The sequence below is a fragment of the Jaculus jaculus genome, chromosome 17, assembly GCF_020740685.1.
Source record: "Jaculus jaculus isolate mJacJac1 chromosome 17, mJacJac1.mat.Y.cur, whole genome shotgun sequence".
NCBI classification, from domain to species: domain Eukaryota; kingdom Metazoa; phylum Chordata; class Mammalia; order Rodentia; family Dipodidae; genus Jaculus; species Jaculus jaculus.
The window spans coordinates 32,466,850-32,485,431 of NC_059118.1; the positions used below are offsets into that span (position 1 = coordinate 32,466,850).

Sequence of the window (18,582 nt, forward strand, 5' to 3'; positions counted from 1 at the left end):
TCCATCTTTAAACACAAAAAGAATTGGCTTATCATTACAAACATATACTTAGAGAAGGAGTGAGTAGGCAGGCAGTGTGTATACCCACTCCTGGCTATCTGGGCTTGTGGCATCTGGGTCCCCAGCAGTGACTCATGTGTTCCCAGTTACCACTTAAGGTTACAAATGAGTAATTTTGTGGCCTCCTGCTAGGTAGCAAGGCCGGTAGTGTGCCCATTACTCTGCTCTATGAAAGGGGACTGTCCGGCCAGACAGCCTGGGCACTGGGGCTTCTTAAAAGTCCATTGTCTCAAAGTACCTCCCACAGTGCTATGTCACATGGCGCTGCTCTGTGCTTGATTATGAGATGTGCTGTTTTAACCTTCCTGGTACTAGGTTCAGGCAGCATTAAAGTTATGAACCACTTATGTACCATGTTTTATAAATGACTTTAATTCTCAAGTGAAAACATACTATTCCATATCCAAGGAAGAAAAATACTCTTTTCAAGCACTTATGCAGCACATTTTAGGTTTTTGCTCCTTTCGTGTGCCAGGCTGATGAGTCGGGAGGTGGCACATGAGCAAACAGGTAGGCGGCGGGGCGGAGCCGGCCCTGCGCAGACCCGGGAGCGGTGGAGAGAGCGGCAAGTACGAGGGGCCTGTGGTTGCAGAGCTGGGCATGCGTGTGTAACAGCAGGGCCAGCGTGGCCCGCCTGGGACAGGAAGGGGATGAGCAGGCACCCGAGGCTTCCCAGAAGGCTGTCTGTCCTGCCCTCATGATCCACTTGCCTCTGGAGAGCTGGGCCAGCCCTTGGCGAATGACCACCAGCACAGGTGACAGCCTTGGCAGGGAAAGGAGAGAAGGAAATGGAAGAAGAGCAAGTCAAGGTGGAAATGGTAGCACAGTTGGTCAGAAGAGGAGCAACCTGGCATGGCTTGGGTTGGTGCAGGGAGGGAGGCCACCCCGAGAAAGGGACTGATGGGGTGTGTGGAGCAGTCAGAGAGCCGCTGCTGGGGAGTGGCCCCTCAGTGGTGAGACCCACCTGGGCAGTGCCTTCGCGGTCATCGCTCCGGCGTGCCGTGGGGCCCCGCGTGCTCTGCGTGGCCGCCTAGGCAGTGTGGCTCCAGGCGTGCGGGCTCCGAGGGAGGTGGCAGTGAGGGCTGAGGGGGTGCAGCGTTCTGACAGCTGTGACGTGAAGCTCAGGCTAGAAGCTGGTGGCACGCTTATACTGTCGTGGGGTAGTGACGTGAGGAGAGACCTCACTCGGAGTCAGAGCCCACATCTTTTTAAAAAAATTTTTTTGTTACTTTTATTTATGTATTTGAGAGCGACAGACAAAGAGTCAGAGAGATAGAGAGAGGGAGAGAGAGAGAGAGAGAGAGAGCGAATGGGCCAGGGCCTCCAGCCACTGCAAACAAACTCCAGACGCGTGCGCCCCCTTGTGCATCTGGCTTACGTGGGTCCTGGGGAATCGAGCCTCGAACCAGGATCCTTAGGCTTCACAGGCAAGTGCTTAAGCACTAAGCCATCTCTCCAGCCCAGAGCCCACGTCTCCAAGGCCTCTGAGCACCTCCCTGGCCCCTTACTTGTCTGGCCTCACCTGCCAGTCTCCTAACCCTCCTTAGGGGTTCACCTCCCACACTGCTGCCTCGGGGACTCTGTGCTAGCTGCTCCTGTCCCCGGGAGTGCTTCCCACAGCCTCTCCCGCCTCTTCAAGTCTCAGCTGAAAAGTCAACTAGTGAATTCTACTTAGAACATTTGCATTAAAATGACAGGCCTCTTCCAGCCTCCACCTTCCCTGCTTTCTGCCACTACAGCTGTTTCTTCCCCATTCCTCCCTCCCTTCTCTCCTCTCTGTCTCTCTTCTCCATGCGCGTGCGCACATGCGCACATACACACACACACACACACACACACACACACGTGCATGCGGTGTTCACATGGAAGGAATGTAAACCCTTTCCCTGAAAGCAGGGAGTTTATTTGTTCTTTTCCACTGCTGCGCTCGCCCTCTCGCTCTCTCCCTCCCTCCCTCTCTCTCTTTCTCTCTCTCTCTCTCTGTCTCTGTCTCTTTCTCTCTTCCCCAAGACAAATAATTGTTGAATGAGAAAACGATGGAGGCTGGGCCTCAAGGACTCGGGTGGTGGGATCAGAGGGCTGCACAGCTAGGATGGGGTAAAGGGGGGCCCAGGCTTCTGAAGGGCTGTTGCTGCTGGTGCAGCTGCTCTGTGGGGTGAGAGGGGAGAGGTGGGGGGGGAGTTGTAACTCGGGGCCTCAGCTCTGCCTGGGAACTATCTTCAGACACTCAGCTGATGGTTTCCGGTGGACAGTGGCTGTGGGGCGCGGGCTCAGTATCTGTCGATAGCATTTGAAGCTGGGACTAGAATGGTGTCAGCTAGAACCTGTGGAGTGAAAGGGCCAAAACAGAACCTTGGGAAATGCCAGTATTGTACACGGCCCACAGAGAAAAGGGGATTTGGGGGAAATGTGGAAGTATTAGGTAGGAAAGAGGTCAGAAGATTTATGTAGTAACGTCTGTCATGAGAGCAGAAGAAAGGACAATTGGTCACATGAAGTATGCAAAAAGACCCAGACATCTAGACTGAGAAGTGTACACTAGGCTTATCTTTTTAGAATTATTTCTTTAAAAATTGGAACTAAGCTGGGTGTGGTGGCTCAAGCCTTTAGTTCAAGCACTGAGCAGGCTGAGATAGGAGGCTCATTATTATTTCAAGGCCAGCCTGGAGTTACAGAGTGAGTTCTAGGTCAGCCTGAGCTACAGTGAGACCCTGCCTTGAAAAAATACAAAACTAAATAAATAAATAAAATTTTTAATTTTTATTTATTTATTTATTTGTTTTTATTCATTTATTTATTTATTTGATGGAGAAAGAGGGGGGAGAGAGAGAAAGAGAGAACAGGCGCACCAACGCCTCCAGCCACTGCAAACAAACTCTAGACACGTGCACCCCCTTGTGCATCTGGCTAATGTGGGTCCTGGGGAATCAAACCTGGGTCCTTTGGCTTTGCAGGCAAATGCCTTAATTGCTAAGCCAACCCTCCAACCCTAAATAAAATTTTTAAATGGAACTAGTGGTAGGATCTCACTCTAGTCCAGGTTGACCTGGAATTCACTATGTAGTCTCAGGGCGGCCTCAAACTCACAGCAATCCTCCTACCTCTGCTTCCCGAGTGCTGGGATTAAAGGCATGTGCCACCACACCCAGATTGATCTATTCTTTAATTGGTTTAAGGTTGGTTTTTGCATGTGTATGTGTGTGTGGTATGCATACATATTCGTATGTGTGTGGACTCCTGTGTGCATATGGGTGACTATACATGTATGTGTGTGTAGGTTAGAGGTCAAATTTAGTATCTTCCTCACTCCTCATCTTATTACTTTGAGGCATCTTATTTGAGGCACAGTCTCTAGAGCTCACCGATTGGGCTAAACCAGCTAGTCAATGAGCCCCACAGTTTCTCTGCCTCTACCTCCCTGGTGCCGAGATTACATGCATGCACCACTATGTTCAGCATTTCAGGCCCTCATACTTGTGTGGCAAGCACTTTACCACTGAGCCATTGCCCCAGCCCCTGGTTTGAGGTTTTAAAATGTGGTCTGAGTTCTTTTTATTTGCCAGACAGGTAAGCTTTTTAATATTGTGTCTTCTGATGTCAGTGTTGCTGGACTTAACCTCTCACTCAGCTCAGCTTACCTTAACCACCTGCCAAGAATGTCTTGGGTCATAGCTTTTTCATGAGTGTGTAGCTTGGCTTTGGGATTCTGCCGCATGAACAAAACAAGCAAAATGGTAAATAAGAGCTCTGAAGTGAATGACTTGAAGGTTGAAAGTTTTAAATAAAAATAGTTTTTATTCTCTGCTTTTAGAATGAAAGCAGATTTCTAAAGCAACCACAATCATAAGAGTTCTCCCAGAGAAAAATACACCCTCAGGGAGAGGGCAAGTCCTGGCTGCTGTGAAGGAGACTCAAGAATACCTTGCCTTAAGCCATAAAGAAGCTTATCTCTTGTGTGACAAGATTCATATGACTAGGCCTCACTTGGTCATATAGAACTGGAGGTTCCTTCCAGATTCTTGCTTCCCCACCATTCAGAGATTCTCCATAGCTAACCTGGGGTGCTGCTTAGCCTAAATAACGGCCAGAGAGAAAGAACAGACTGTGAGTATGGCCTGAGCCAGGAGGTGGGAGGTGCCCCTCCATCCCACTAGTGAGCACCATTGGGCCTCTTCCTCAGAAGAGGCAAAGACAAAGAAAACAGATTTCTAATAGCCTTACTACCAACAGCCTTTGTCACTAATATCACCTGCAAGATCTGCATAATTGTAAGAAATGCTATAGGAACTTACCACATTAATTGTCCCAGATTATGGAAGATGTGGCGTTTTCATGTCACATCTAAGGCTGGGATGCTTCCCAGGTGGATTCGTTCCACGGCTTTGGAGTGTCATGTGCTAGGTACCCTCGGGGCTCCAGGGACGGAGCCGTGCATGAGGCAGGCTGTGTCGGGCAGCCACACTCAGGTCAGATCTTGTGCCTTAGCTCTCTTGTCCTCCTCGCATGAAAAGGATACGGCGATTTGCTTTCTGTCCTGTACATATTTTTCTTCCACAAACCTTCTTGTTTCCACCTCATAAGGGAAGTTGTAATGAAGGGACTGTTCAGCTGAGAGTACATGTGACATGGCTAGCGTGTGTGAAGCCCTGAGTTCAGTCTCTAACGCTGGGAAAAGGAGTTTGTAATGAATACCAGTAGATATCATGGCACCATTAAGCAGCCAGATGCCCTGAAAACCTGAGACATCTCAGCAAACACGTTAAGTAGTGAAATTCCATTTCTAAAATTGGCAGCAGAGCTTTCTCTAAGATGTCACCAACCTGAAGTAATGGCCTAGAACAGAAGATCTGAGTCGTGTTGACAGATCGCCTTTGCCGCCTTGAATGCAGACTGGCAGCCTCCTTGTCAGTCTGGACATTTTATTTCCTAGTTTATAAACATTTATGGGCTTTAGCCACAGGCAAAATAAAACACTCTCTGTTTTTATAGAAAGACACAATTCCCTGAAGCTATCCAGGGGGATTTATTAGACTCTACTGCCTGTCAGCATTGACAGTCTCTAATTTTCAAACATACTTTTTAAAAGATGGGTTCTTTTCAGCTTTATGTTCTCAAGAGATATAAATTAATTTTGACATCAAGTTTTAAAGTATTGCCAAAGTTAATAGGGTTTTCAGACACAGGGCTTTGCCATTAGAACAATCTATCTTTGCATCTTTTCATGCAGATTCACAATGCATTTACTTGCGAACTGCTCCGTATGTCCAGCTCTGTTCAGCTGGATAATGTAGACACATTTGTGGCCCGTTTTATTATTCAAAGCAAATGTGTGCATATTTACAGGTCATTTCAATATTCAGAGAAAATAGGTGTGACTCACAGGTCTTTTCTTTATTCAGGGAAACTATATTGGTGATATGAAAAAATAATTCTCAACTTAGTTTATATACCTGTGGCAGAAACAATCTCAGATTTCATACTCTTAAAAAACATTCATTGCAATCTCTCATTAAGTGATGTATTTCATATGTAAAATGCCTAGTGAACTGTAAAAAGCTATGGGGATAGATCTGAGTTATCTTATTTAGTTGATTTTTCCAAAAGAGAAATTTCCCAGCAGTCAGAGCCAGTAAGGAGTGGGAGTTGGCTGGGTAAGGGTTGGAAAGATCTTCTGGGAGGAAAGAATGAGGTGTGGATTGTGCTGAGGGGTTGGGAGGTGGCTGGCACCATTTGGCCACAGTGCCATATTACAGGGGAAGGGCCCCAGGTGGGGGGAGAGGCACACCCAAGCAAAAGGCCATGCATGGTTCTTTCCAGAATACGGCAATGTGGAAGGACAGTGATGCCCCAGAGTTGCCTTTGACATTGATCCCCCTGGGGCTGTAGTAGAGAAGGCAAGATGAGAATGGCACGGTTAAACGGCAGAAGGCCAGAGTCCAGCCTGTTGCCATCCTGGAAAGGCTGCGTGAGGTCAGATCCCAGGCCGTGTGGTGAGGATGAGAGAAGCAGAGATGGAGGAGCCATGGATGGAAGGATCTACAACTCCGGAGAGCAGGTGGCAGGGAAGGGAGAAACCAGGACAGCTCACAGCCTAGGATGTGACTGCTGTGGTATGTCGGCGGCCTCCCAGGGAGCTCAGAGGCAGCAGGGTGTGGGCCATGCTGGAAGAGGCCAAGCTGAATCTCATGGAGCCACGTTCAGCAGAGGTTAGGGACTCGGGCTGACCTCACGGAGAGGACTTGTGTGTAGAGGTGTCAGTGTTCAAGTCATAATGAAATTGGAATTTTAAAATGATTGAGCCAGAACCTGTTATTGGGGAAAAGAGGCCATGGCATGTGTGAGGTTGTGCATGCTGAATGTCCAGGAGCATCCTAAACATTAATTCTCTGTGTTTTCTCCTTAGGAAACCCTATCACCCTAAACTGGAAGCTTTCGTTAGTCATATGTCAAAAGGATCCGGATCCTCTTTTGAAAGCCCCTTAAATTCCCTTCCCCTTTACCCCAATCATCCTCTGTGTGAGATGGGAGAGCTGACACAGACAGGTATGTGTAACTGATCTGGTGACTGTCCCTCCCATCCCCATCTCCATTTGTGGACTTTAGGAGTCAGTTCCCAAGGTACAGTGTGTGGGCCACGTACTGGACAAGTGCGGTATGAGTTAGCTGTGTGGAGTCTTTTTGTTGCAGCTAAAAATCATGAGTAAAACAGAAGCTCTTTTCGTGCTGGGAGTCCTGGGCCCAAGCCTGTGAGCTAGAGGCACAATGCCCCAGGCTTAATCGGTAACAGCTTTCCAGCTATTGTCTCCCAGGGCCCAGCAGCAGGGAGGGGATGCAAATAGCTCCTGCTAGTGTGACCGCCCTCAGAAAGGCCCAGAGCACCAGGGCCGCCACCTACCAGCCCTCCCTGGGCCCAGGATGTCTGAGAGCCTTGCCACCCTACCCCTCCTGTGCCCCCTGCAGTTTCTCTTTGTTAGTCCTTTGCATCTTTCTAGCTTTTGTTAGCTCCCCCCCTCCCGCATTCTTTCTCCTTCCTTGGCTGCCCTCCGGTCCTAACTGCTGCCGCTGCCACGGGCCCGGGTGGCAGCTGCTGCCTACACCATTACTTCTGCTTCCAACGTCTTCATTTGTTAACAGCTCTGCCCACACTACCGATGACAGTGATCCAAAGTAGGCATGAAAGCCCATGCAGGATCAGATTGTGCCCAGCAGCACCAGGAGAGGGTCTCCAGCGGCCAGCAAAGGGGTGTGGCTAGGACGCTTGCACTCACCCTAGCTGCCCTTCATGCAAATGAAGGACTGTGCTTCCACCAATCATAGGCCTTCTCCTGGGTCACAGGGTCAGAGTCTGCCTGTGCCGGGGAGGATGACTGCAGGGTCATCTGGAGTTCACTGAGGCTGGTCTCCCTTAGAGTCCCGCGCTGCCAGGCCAGGGAAGCTGTCGGAAGGGGTCCCCAGCAGCTGCTGGGCTGTCCTCAGAATGACCATAGTGTCCAAAGCAGCTGGGCTGCCTTGAACGCCATCCAGCTGTTAACTAGTCAAAGGGCCGCTCAGTTGACAGGTCCCCACTGCAGGGTGCCAGGCCCTGGGGAAGGGCCTGTCAAAGGGCTTGCTCCTGACAACTTTAATCATTCTCGCAGAGCATTCGAAGGGTGTTTACAGTCAACTTAGTAAAGACTTAATTACAAAACAACATTGTGCTAGCAATTCAACTAGCATCTAGCATTGTTGGTATTAATAATACTCAACAGTACTTCACTGTTACAGTTGCTCTAGGGAGAGGTTGGTCCATCCTGTCTGTCTGTCTGTCATAGGGACCAGTACCTCAAGGGCTCCACACATTCTGATTAAGCACCTGCCATTAATAGCCTTCTTCCCCATTAATGCTCATCTCCTATGCCTATTTTTCAATATCTGTTGAGTTAAATTGGGGTTGCTTGCATGGCCATAGGTAAATGGTTTACTGTGAAATAGGCAACTTACCAAGGGGGGGACACCCCTGATGACCCTCAGTCCCCCTTTTCCATCAGTCATTCACTGCCTTTAGCTCATCTGGGAGGTCTAGGTTCTCAGGTATCTTTGCCCCATCCCTGGTGAAGGCTAGTCAGGCTCAATCCTGAGCAGGAAACCACAGCTGCTGTGAATTCCTGAGTGTAGTGGCCAAATCATATCCAAAAGATAGCATTTTACATATTTCCTCCCCAAACTCCTGCTCCTAAGTTCTTTCTGCCCCCTTTTCTGTGAGGTTCCCTGAACCTAGGAAGGGTGGTTTAGCTGTCATGTTTGAAGCTGAGCACACAGTAGTCACTCACTCTCAGCAGTTTTTCCAGCTGTGCCTCTCTGCATTAGCAACTGCCCATTGTAGTGAAAAACTCCAGTGACCAAGGCACTGAGCAGTACTAACATTATGATCCTATTGTTTTCACGTAAGAATCTCCATGATAATCTTTTCTGACAGTTAATGTTTAGCAGTGGCATCATTGTCCCTGCCGTGCACTGTGGCTTTTTGCTTGGGTCTAAAGAGAGGCAATCCTAGCCCTGTTCAGAGATGAACTTTGTAAGAGAGACACCAGTGAGGTCCTCGGGATCCATGAGCTCTGGCCTAGGGGACAGGGTGACTGCAGAGCCCTGTCGGGATGCAAAGTCAGTACTAGAAGAGGCTGGGGGTTCAGACACGTAGAGGAAATCATGCACCCGACCTTTCCAAGTAATATCATGTCAGCTTCCTTTTCGGAAGTAGTGCTACTCCAGCAATCATTTTTATAGTACTGTTTGTTCCTGTCTGTCTGTCTCTCTCTTCCTCTCTCTCTCTCTTTCACACACACACACTTTATTTGTGTGTGTCAGAGAGAAGAGGCATGTCAGAGCCTCCTGCCACTACAAATAAACTCCAGGTGCATGTGCCACTTTGTGCATCAGGCTTTACATGGGTACTGGGGAATAGAACCCAGGCTATTAGGTTTGCAAGAAAGTGACTTTAGCCAATAAGCCATCTCTCTAGTCCCTCCTTTTCTTTTAAATGACTACTTTTACCTGTTTTTAAATATCACTAAAAATCTATAGTTCTTTTTTTACATGGTGAATTATAAAGTTTATTATAGGAAGAGTTAGGATGCAGAGGGAAGGCTAGCCGCAGGCCCAGCAGGTTTGGGGAGGGGGAATGGGAGGTGAAGCTCCCAAGGAAGGAGTGGGTATGCACGCCGTGTGCCACCACGCCCAGCTAACTCTGTGTAAAACTGTGTCGTTCTCTGTAGCAGTCACTTATAACTGAACTGTCACGCCTATGGACCACGTCCCATCAACTGTATCAAATTATTGCTTTAAATTGTTTTCATTCATGCCCATTCTTCTCAAAATGCCTGGCAGTGGCTGAACATGGGAAGGGATTCTGACTAAAACCCTTTCTGGCCTGTCCTAAAGGGGCTTGAGGCTGCCGTGGGACAGTGCACATGGGAACAGAGGTCCCGTGGAAGCTCCTGCTGTCACAGAGGCCCAGGTGCTCCCTGGACAAGGAATCGCTAATCTGACCTGAGAGGGGCAGAAAGGTCTCTAGACAAGGTGGAGGGAGCCTGGTAGTGGCTGAGGACTTTCAAGAGCACGAACTGAGTCATGAGAACTTGGTTTGTGTTTGGAGAGGATGAGAAGGCCTGATTGTCTAGAATGGAATTTTATTCAGTTGTAAAGAAGAGTGAAATTGTGACATTCACAGGAGAAATAGATGGAAGTGGAGATCATTATGTTAAGTGAGATATGCCAAACTCTGAAAAATATTACATGTTTTATATTCAGAATCCAGCTATAAATTATGCATGTAGGGCTAGAGGGATGGCTTAGAGGTTAAGGAGCTTGCCTGAAAAGCCCAAGGACCCAGGTTATTTCTCCAGTACTCATGTAAGCCAGATGCACAGAATGGCACATGGGTCTGGAGTTTGTTTGCAGTGGCTGGAGGCCCTGGTGCATCTATTCTCTCTCTGAGTGTGTGTCTCTGTTTCTCTTTCTCTCTCTGTTCCTCCAATAAATAAATATTTTTTAACTTATGCACATGTGTATATATACCCACAGGTGGGGGGACATGAAAGTGGAAAGACCATGAGAAGGGAGAAGAGTGTGAAAGGGAGTGTAAGGGAAGAATAAGAGGGTCATAGAATGCATGTCATGAACTCGAATGGGAGACTATTAGTTTCTTTCTCATTCCTGGGACAAAATAACTGACCAGCAGCTTAAAGAAATGGTTTGTTTTCAACTGACATTGTCAGGGGGTGGAGTCCAGCCTGGCAGGGAAGGCATGTCAGGAGGAGTGGGAAGCTGGTTCTTCACATTGTCAGGCACAAAGCAGAGAGAAAACAGGAAGCTGGGCCCTGGCTATCAAACCTCAAGGCCCACCTCCAGAGACCCACTCCCTCCAGCAAGGCTCCACCCTCTGCAGGTCCCACACCTCCATTGCTGAGATAATGTCCCCTCATGTCTTGCAGGCTAGACCAGGGTGAGCTTGCTTTTGCTTTGTGTCACCTTTTCTTGCCTAAGACAGAGCTTTTTCATTTTCTAAAAAGCTCACTGATTGTGCTCTGGTGGCACAAAACCAAACCCGTATTAAAGAGAAGCTTAAAGTCTTGCTTTTATTCATGTTCCAGCCTCCCTTTTCTGTGCCTCTCACCCCAGGAAGTCATTCACACTGGTTTCATTCACAAAAGTTTTTAATGTAAAACGAAAGTTTCTGGGCTGGAAAAATGTCTCAGTGGTTAACGGCACTTACTTGCAAAGCCAAAAGTCCCAGGTTTTAGTCCCCAATACCCACTTAAAACCAGATGCTCAGAGTGATGCATGCATCTGGAGTTTGTTTTCAGTGGCTAGAGGCCCTGCCATGCCCATTCTCATTCTCTCTGTCTTTCTCCTTCCCTCCTGCTCTCTTTCTCTCCTGTCAAATAAATAAAAATGTTTAAATAAAAATGAAATCTGGATATCTGGGAGATTGTTCCAAATCCCATAGAGAGCACATCCTTGTTAATGAGCCTGGGAAGCCGTGAGGGACCAAGCAGGGTGTTCTGGGAGGCTAGTAGCACCTTCACTGTGTGGTGTAAGGGAAACAGTCAGTGAGTAAGTGAGCTGAGCGGCATGGAGGCCCTGACCAGTGTCTCTCCCTGGCAGACCTCACAGAGCCATCCCTGCCCTCCGAGGACTTCTGTGTCCCTGGACAGGGAGCAGACGCTGTCCTCTGGCACATGCCAGGCACAGCCTAGGCATCAGGCTTTGAGATTCCTACTTTCTGCTTCCCCTGGGGAAGGGCAAGCCAAGGTGGGAGGGAGGCTCCTGACCAAAGCCATCCCCAACTCTCCTCACCCCCTCACAGATACCCCAAGTTGACATGCACCCCTTCTTGCAATTTCCACCACATGATAGGGAAACGGGCTGTGTTCTGTCATCCCCTCGCGTCTCAAACCTGCCAGAGCTGGCACAGACTTCACTTCCCCTTTGGCTCAGCTCACAGTAAAGGACAGTTTGTGTCACTGTTGCAGGAGTCGTGCAGCATTTGCAGAACGGCCAGCTGCTGAGGGACATCTATCTCAGAAAGCACAAGCTCCTGCCCAACAACTGGTCCACAGAGCAGCTGTACTTAGAGACCACTGGGAAGAGCCGCACCCTGCAGAGCGGGCTGGCCTTGCTCTATGGCTTCCTCCCAGATTTTGACTGGAAGAAGGTTTATTTCAGGCACCAGCCGAGTGCCCTGTTCTGCTCTGGAAGCTGCTACTGCCCGCTGAGAAATCACTTTCTGGAAAAGGAGCAGCGCCGCCAGTACCTCCTGCGGCTGAAGAACAGCCAGCTGGAGAGGACGTACGGCGAGATGGCGAAGATCGTGGGCGTGCCCACCAAGCAGCTGCGGGCGGCCAACCCCATCGACCCCATGCTCTGCCACTTCTGCCACAACGTCAGCTTCCCCTGCACCGGAAGTGGCTGCATTGACATGGAGCACTTCAAGGTGATCAAGACGCACCAGATCGAGGACGAGCGAGAGAGGCGCGAGAAGAAGCTGTACTTGGGGTACTCCCTGCTCGGGGCGCACCCCATCCTCAACCAAACCGTCGACAGGATGCTGCGCACCGCCCACGGCAGCACGGAGGAGCTCTTCACTCTCCTCTCTGCCCACGACGTCACTCTGTCGCCACTTCTCAGCGCCTTGGGCCTCTCCGATGCCAGGTTCCCAAGGTTCGCTGCCAGGTTGATCTTTGAGCTCTGGCAAGACAGAGAAAAGCCCACGGAACATTCGGTCCGGATTCTTTATAATGGAGTCGATGTCACATTCCACACCTCGTTCTGCCAGGACTACCACAAGCGGTCTCCCAAGCCCATGTGTCCTCTCGAGAACTTGGTCCACTTTGTCAAAAGGGACATGTTTGTGGCCCTGGATGGTAGCAGTACTAGTTATTATGATGCATGTCACAAGGAAGGCATCTAAAAGGTGCTTAGCCTGGCCCGGTAGAGCCTGTGTGGAAACGCGGACCTGGGAGGGCTGGTTTCTGGTCGGTCTGTTAAAGGTGTCAGTGTGGATTTTCTAAGGCTGCAGATAGTGTCTGGGAGCCATGCGGGGGGTTTTGCTAAACAGCAAAATTCCTGTAAAATGGTAGGTGAGTTATTCGGTACAAAATGGCCAGTTCAGAGAGATAAGGTACTTAACACAACAGCCAGGGGTCATGTAGAAGAACAAAATCCTGTTTCGTACCCAAAGTTGCCAATCTTACTTCATACCCTTTTGGCCTGCCATGGAACCAGCAAATCTCTGCCAATTTTTTCTTAATCTTGGATATTCTTAACTTTGACCTTGCTTAGTGAAAAATGTCCCTAAGTAATTAGTCTAAAGCAAGGCTTGGCATCTTTGTCCGAAAGGGCCATATGGCAAATATTTTAGACGGTGCAAACCAGATCACAGAGTCTCTGTCGCGGCTACTCAGCCTTGCTCCAGTGACACTGCGATGCACAGAGGAGAGAACGTGGTGATGTTCACAGGCCAAACAACACAGGTGGTAACAGTTTACGCTCACAAGCTGTCATTTGCTGATTCCTGAATTTTCAAAACAGACTCTGCCACAGTTGCACAGCCAGCACTTTGAGAACCGGTTGAATACCAAAGGCTATTCAACGGGTCCTCCTGTCACTTCTATACAAACACAGAACTTGGTCTGTATCTGACACAGTAACGGAACACAAGGGGAAGGAGACATCGAATCAGAATGAATTGTAGAAAATTATTAGGATAATACTTGATGTTCACAATGATTGTGGTACAAAATAGTTTAAGTGTGTTTTAAATATTTGTCTGTTGCAGTCTATATGCTAAAACTTTTGTATCCCACTTAGTATTTTTATAGTCTAGGAAAATATTTTCTGAGACCAGTTTTAGATGTGGTCTTCTATCAGTTTACCGCGCTGGCTTGATGGTTGGAAGGAGGCTGGGAGCTGAATTCAGGCACTTTTTTCAAAAAAAGAAAAGAAAAGAAAAAAGAACTAATGATGGGTCATTCCTTCTGACAAGCTGTAGAATTGGATCAATTTTGAAACCATTTTCATCAATTTCAAATGGTAAATTCTGATTAATTTTTAAATGTTTGTAGAATAACTTTGTTACTTGATAGTTAAATGATCTTTGTAAGGTATATTTTATATATTAGGAGCTATTGTAAGTAAATCTGTGACTTCTAGATTCATGGTGCTAGTTATTTTTGAAGACATGGAAATTCAAGTGGGCCTCTCCAGTGTTGCTGGCATTCCAACCATTTCTCTTCATTTGTTTTTTTCCCACAGTGTTGCATTTGAACACATCTGTTTCTATAAATAAATTTTTGAAGAATTCTTAGCCTGTTCAGCTAATGCTGTGTACTAATAAGCCACTTAATTCTTTCCAAGTGTGAAACAGTAGTTTTAAATTTTATCTTATCTGCTTTGTTTAATGCTGGAAAACATTTTTTCTGTTAAGTATTTAAAGCCCATTCAGGTTTCTTGCTCCCACTCAATCTATCAGACTTAAGGACCACTAAGCACAGCTTGAAGATTTAAAAAGAAAAAAGAAATTTTGTTTGAAAAAAAAAAACCTCAATTTTTGAGTCTGTGTGTAAAAGTAAATATTGTTTGTTTATTTATTTGAGAGAGAAAGGTAGGAAGAGAGAGAGAGAGAGAGAGAGAGAGAGAGAGAATGGGTATGCCAGGGCCTCCAGCCACTGCAAACAAACTCCAAATACGTGTGCCGCCTTGTGCATCTGGCTTACATGGGTCCTGGAGAATCAAACCAGGGTCCTTAGGCTTAGCAGGCAAATGCCTTAACCACTAATCCATCTCTCCAGCCCCAAAAATAAGTATTTTGAATGAGCCAACATCAAAATTACAGATGAGTGTTTTACTTCCTAAGACATTAGAAATGCATAGGATTGAGTTGAGACCCTTCATTCCATATTGAGCTGAAGTTCATGGACTAATTGTTAGTTTCTGGGAAGTAGGCTAATGACTTCATTAATGACAGGGCTAAGGGTATACTTATTTTTATAATTGAAATCAATTTATGAGGGATGGAGAGATGGCTTAGTCATTAAAGATGCTTGATTGCAAAGCCTAATGGCCCAGGTTGGATTCCCCAGTACCCACTTAAAGACAGATGCATAAAGTGGCACATGCACCTGGAGTTCATTTGCAGTGGCAAGAGGCCCTAGTGCACCCATCCTCCCCTCCTCCCTCTCCCTTTCTACTTGAAAATAAAGAGAAATTTAAAAACAATTAATTCCTGAATTTTGGAAAAATAAACAGTATTGAGAAACAACTTCAAAAGTGAAGTTCACCGTGTTGTTGGAGGGGAAAAGGAAAACTCAGATTCAACTCAGTTTTTCCTACTCTACTCTCTCCACACCAGTCAATTCTGCAGCTATATGCCCTCCAATTCTGTCTTGAAATACGTGCCGTTGAGGGCTCAGTCCTCAAGATTTCCACCTCCCCCCTCCACCCATACACTGACATTCTTCACAGTTCAGGAACCAGATCCCAAGCCCCAGGTTGCCTTACCTGCCTGTGCCTCTGACCAACTGGCCATAAATTCAAATTTCCAATCCAAGTAGTTCATTGTAAGGGATGTTACTAAGGATGCAAAGAGGCCTACGGAGAGGTGGGTGGAGGGGTGCAGAGTCGTCATGGCCTGGTCTGCTGAGCCACCTTCCACTAGCCTCCATGTATTCAGCTATGCAGAAACTCTCCAAACCCTGTCCCTTGGGCTCCTGGGGAGAACCCACGGCATAGGCAGGATTGATTCAGTCATTGGCCTTTGGCAGTCAATGTGACTTTCAGTACTCTTCTGCTCTCTGGAGACCTGGGGATGGAACTGAAAGTCTTATTCTCTAATCATGCCCAGGTCTTTCTGCTGACCAGTTCCCACTTGGAGCTCCCTAAGGGGCAGCCCACATCATTTGCTTTGATGTATGCAAAAAATAAAATCATGTTGTAGATGCCAAGGGTTTTGTAGGGAAACAAAGACCAAATATTTCATAATATTGAATTCCTGGGCAATTCTTTTGTAAATGTTCCACACAGATATATGAAAATACATAATTTTAAATAGAAACAATGTGATTATCTATTCTCAGACTTTCTTTTTAAAAATATATTTTTTAATTTCTTTATTTGAGAGAGAGAGAGGAAGAGAGAAAGAATGGGCATGCCAGAGCCTCCAGCCACTGCCAGTGAGCTCCATATGCATATGCCTCCTGTGCACCTGGCTTAAGTGGGTCCTGGGGAATTGAATCAGTGCCTTAGACTTAACAGGAAAATGCCTTAACCACGAAGCCATTTCCCCAGCCCTCAAACTTGCTTTTGAAAAATATGTTTTATTAACTTGTTTCTTTTAGCAGTGTGCCTACAAGTTTTTTTCAGTAACTTGATCAACAACACGTCTTCAAGAAACTTCCATCTTGAGACACATAGATGCATGGAGACAGCCACTGAATGCCTCGTGATACAAATTAGGGATTTTTTAATAACTCTTACTTAAAAAGCATGGAATTGAAATTAAAAGCCAACCCACTAAAACTATAAGATTTCCCACATAACCAAGCAAAGACTAACAATCATGTTGCTTTTAGAGACCTCTGAGCAGAAACACTTTCACTGCAGCATTTCTCCTCTCCTCTCTCCCTCCTTTCTCCCCTCTTCTCACCTTGCTCTGTGTTTTCCTCTGAGTGTGTGTGTGTTTTATATAGTCTCAGTATGTAGGCCAGGTTGGCCTCAAACTTGTAATCCCCCTGCCTCAGACTCCTCAGGGCTGGGATGACAGGCTTGCACCACCACTTCAGGTTGAGTATTCTTTCTCTGATTTCACTTTGAACAGAATTGAAGAACTTAATTATAGGCTATTAATTTTTTTGCCCCCTTTGTGGCACTGAGAATTGACCACAGGGCCTCACACATACTAGGCAGCCACTCCACCACTGAGCTAATCCCCAGCCCCTGCCCGCCCACCCACCCACACACTTCGTTTTTTGGGGGAAAAAAAAAATGAGAGAGTCTCACTAAGTCTCCCAAGCTGGCTGGCTTTGAACTCATTCTGTAGCCCAGATAGGCCTTGACCTTATAAGATTCTTCTGCCTCAGCCTTCTGAGTACAGGGCTATACCACCAGTCCTACTGATAACAGAAATGGATAGGCTGTCAAGCAGGCTACTAAACCAACTGAAAGGTCTTCATAGGGGCAAAATTAGGCTAGTAGACGTAGGAGAGTCCTCTTCCTAGAACTTAAGGAGAGGCAGGAATCCTGCCTCATTTGTATGTTCATTTCTCTGAAACTTCAGGAAGCCTTTTGGACAGATTCAGCAGCACAGGCTGGGGTGGATATGCCTGGGTGGATATGTAGTGTGTAAAACGACAACTTCAAGCAGAAAACATCTGGGCTCCACAGTACAGCTCTGGCTTCAACAGTGGCTAGCAGGGTGTGGGCCTGGACACCAGTTCATCCCCATGGCTCAAGACCAGCAAACTGAGTGTTTGGGTTGTATTCCTGTATTAACATGTGTCTACAACCCAGCTCAGGAGTTCAGGGAGCTTGTTCAAGAGTAATGAGCTGAACACGTCAGGAAGGCTGGTCAGGCCCTCCTGGCCTCCGAAGCCCAATTCCTATTGGTGACACGTTTTCCCCACACTGGCCATGTTGTGGAAAACGTGTCACCCATAGGAGTATGGCTCTCTCAGAGTTGCAGTGCCCTCCGGAGAGGATGGTCTTGGGCCTGGCTTCTGGATAACACTCAGAATCCTGCCTTTTGGCATGGGCTCCACATAGCCTCACAGCACTGGGGGAAATCCTATTCCTCTAAGACCCGTGAGTAAGGGTGAGAGTGAGGTGGTCCTCCCCCAAGAAAGAGTTCACTTTAAAGTGTAACCCAAGTTGGCACAACACCAGTGAATGTTAAGAGCACTTGCCCTGATATACTCAGGAAAAGGTTAATATTCCAAGGAGGACCTTCCTTGCATTGTTATATTAATATTATCTTTGCAGTAGTCCCATCTGATACCATATTTGTTCAAGAATATCCGTGAACTAGTACAACAGTGGGATTACAGCAGTTATAAATTTAAATGGTTAGGGAATATTCTACCGCTACCTCTGACCAGCCATCTTGGCTTGGTATTTAAATTAAAAAAAAAAAAAATCTATGTAATATATGTTTGCCATGCTATGATATGGTCAGCCACTAGGGGGCAGCATCAAATAATCTTTCTGTGTTCAAGGCCTGGTCTTGCATCTGAAAAAGTGGGACAGCTAAGGGATGTGTTTTAATAGGTTGACCAGCTGTCCTAGTTTGCCTGGCACTTAAAAGTTACCACTGATGGATTTTCAGTGCTAATAACTGAAAAAATCCCAGGCAAACTGAAACAAATGAGTGGCTCAAGCATTACATATTAAGACAAGCATATCATATCATTCCCATTTTACACACTTGCATATTGGGGTGACTTATCTGAAACCTTATATAGCTAGCTGGCGTACCACACAGCTGGAACTCCACCTATATCCATTTCACTTGGAGGACCATGTTTTCAATCAGGATGCATGACAATCCCCCCTCAACAATTTAAGTCTGTGTTGGATTACATGCATGCAGTCCAAACCTGTTTGCAGTGGACTGAGCAAATAAAGACTTGTATCATTTCCAGAAGGTGCAAGATCCCACCAGGAACCCAGATTCCTACTGACATCTCATGGGTCAAAATGGAGGCCCCTTTGTTCACTTCCATTGCAAAGAAATCTAAGAAAATGAGGACTTTATTAAGCACATTGCTGTTCCAAACGAAACCATCTTCCACTTACGAAGGGAGTATGGATGCTGAGTACAAAACTAACAGTGAATGCCCCCTCTCCAAAGCCACCCAGATCCCCACTTAGGTTATACTTTCCCCAGTTGCTGGTAGCATTAGGCTGCCAACCCTTTCAGGGAATTATTCTGATAAAGAGCACCACACCACCTTCCCAGGGCAGCCACATACACTGACTAGTCAGAACAGGGAC

At 47.0% G+C, this 18,582-nt stretch overlaps 1 protein-coding gene across 3 annotated transcripts in view; it reads left to right on the forward strand.

Annotated features, from left to right (window-relative positions):
* Pxylp1 (2-phosphoxylose phosphatase 1) overlaps nucleotides 1-13,903 on the forward strand; it is a 76,322-nt gene extending 62,419 nt beyond the window's left edge. For all 3 annotated transcript variants that reach the window (XM_045136903.1, XM_045136904.1, XM_004663615.2), the window contains 2 exons: nucleotides 6,464-6,603; nucleotides 11,571-13,903. In XM_045136903.1, coding sequence (XP_044992838.1) covers nucleotides 6,464-6,603; nucleotides 11,571-12,508 — 1,078 coding nt within the window. In that variant the 3' untranslated portion in view covers nucleotides 12,509-13,903. The remainder of the gene's footprint in view (nucleotides 1-6,463; nucleotides 6,604-11,570) is intronic.
* Nucleotides 13,904-18,582: the final 4,679 nt, after the last annotated feature.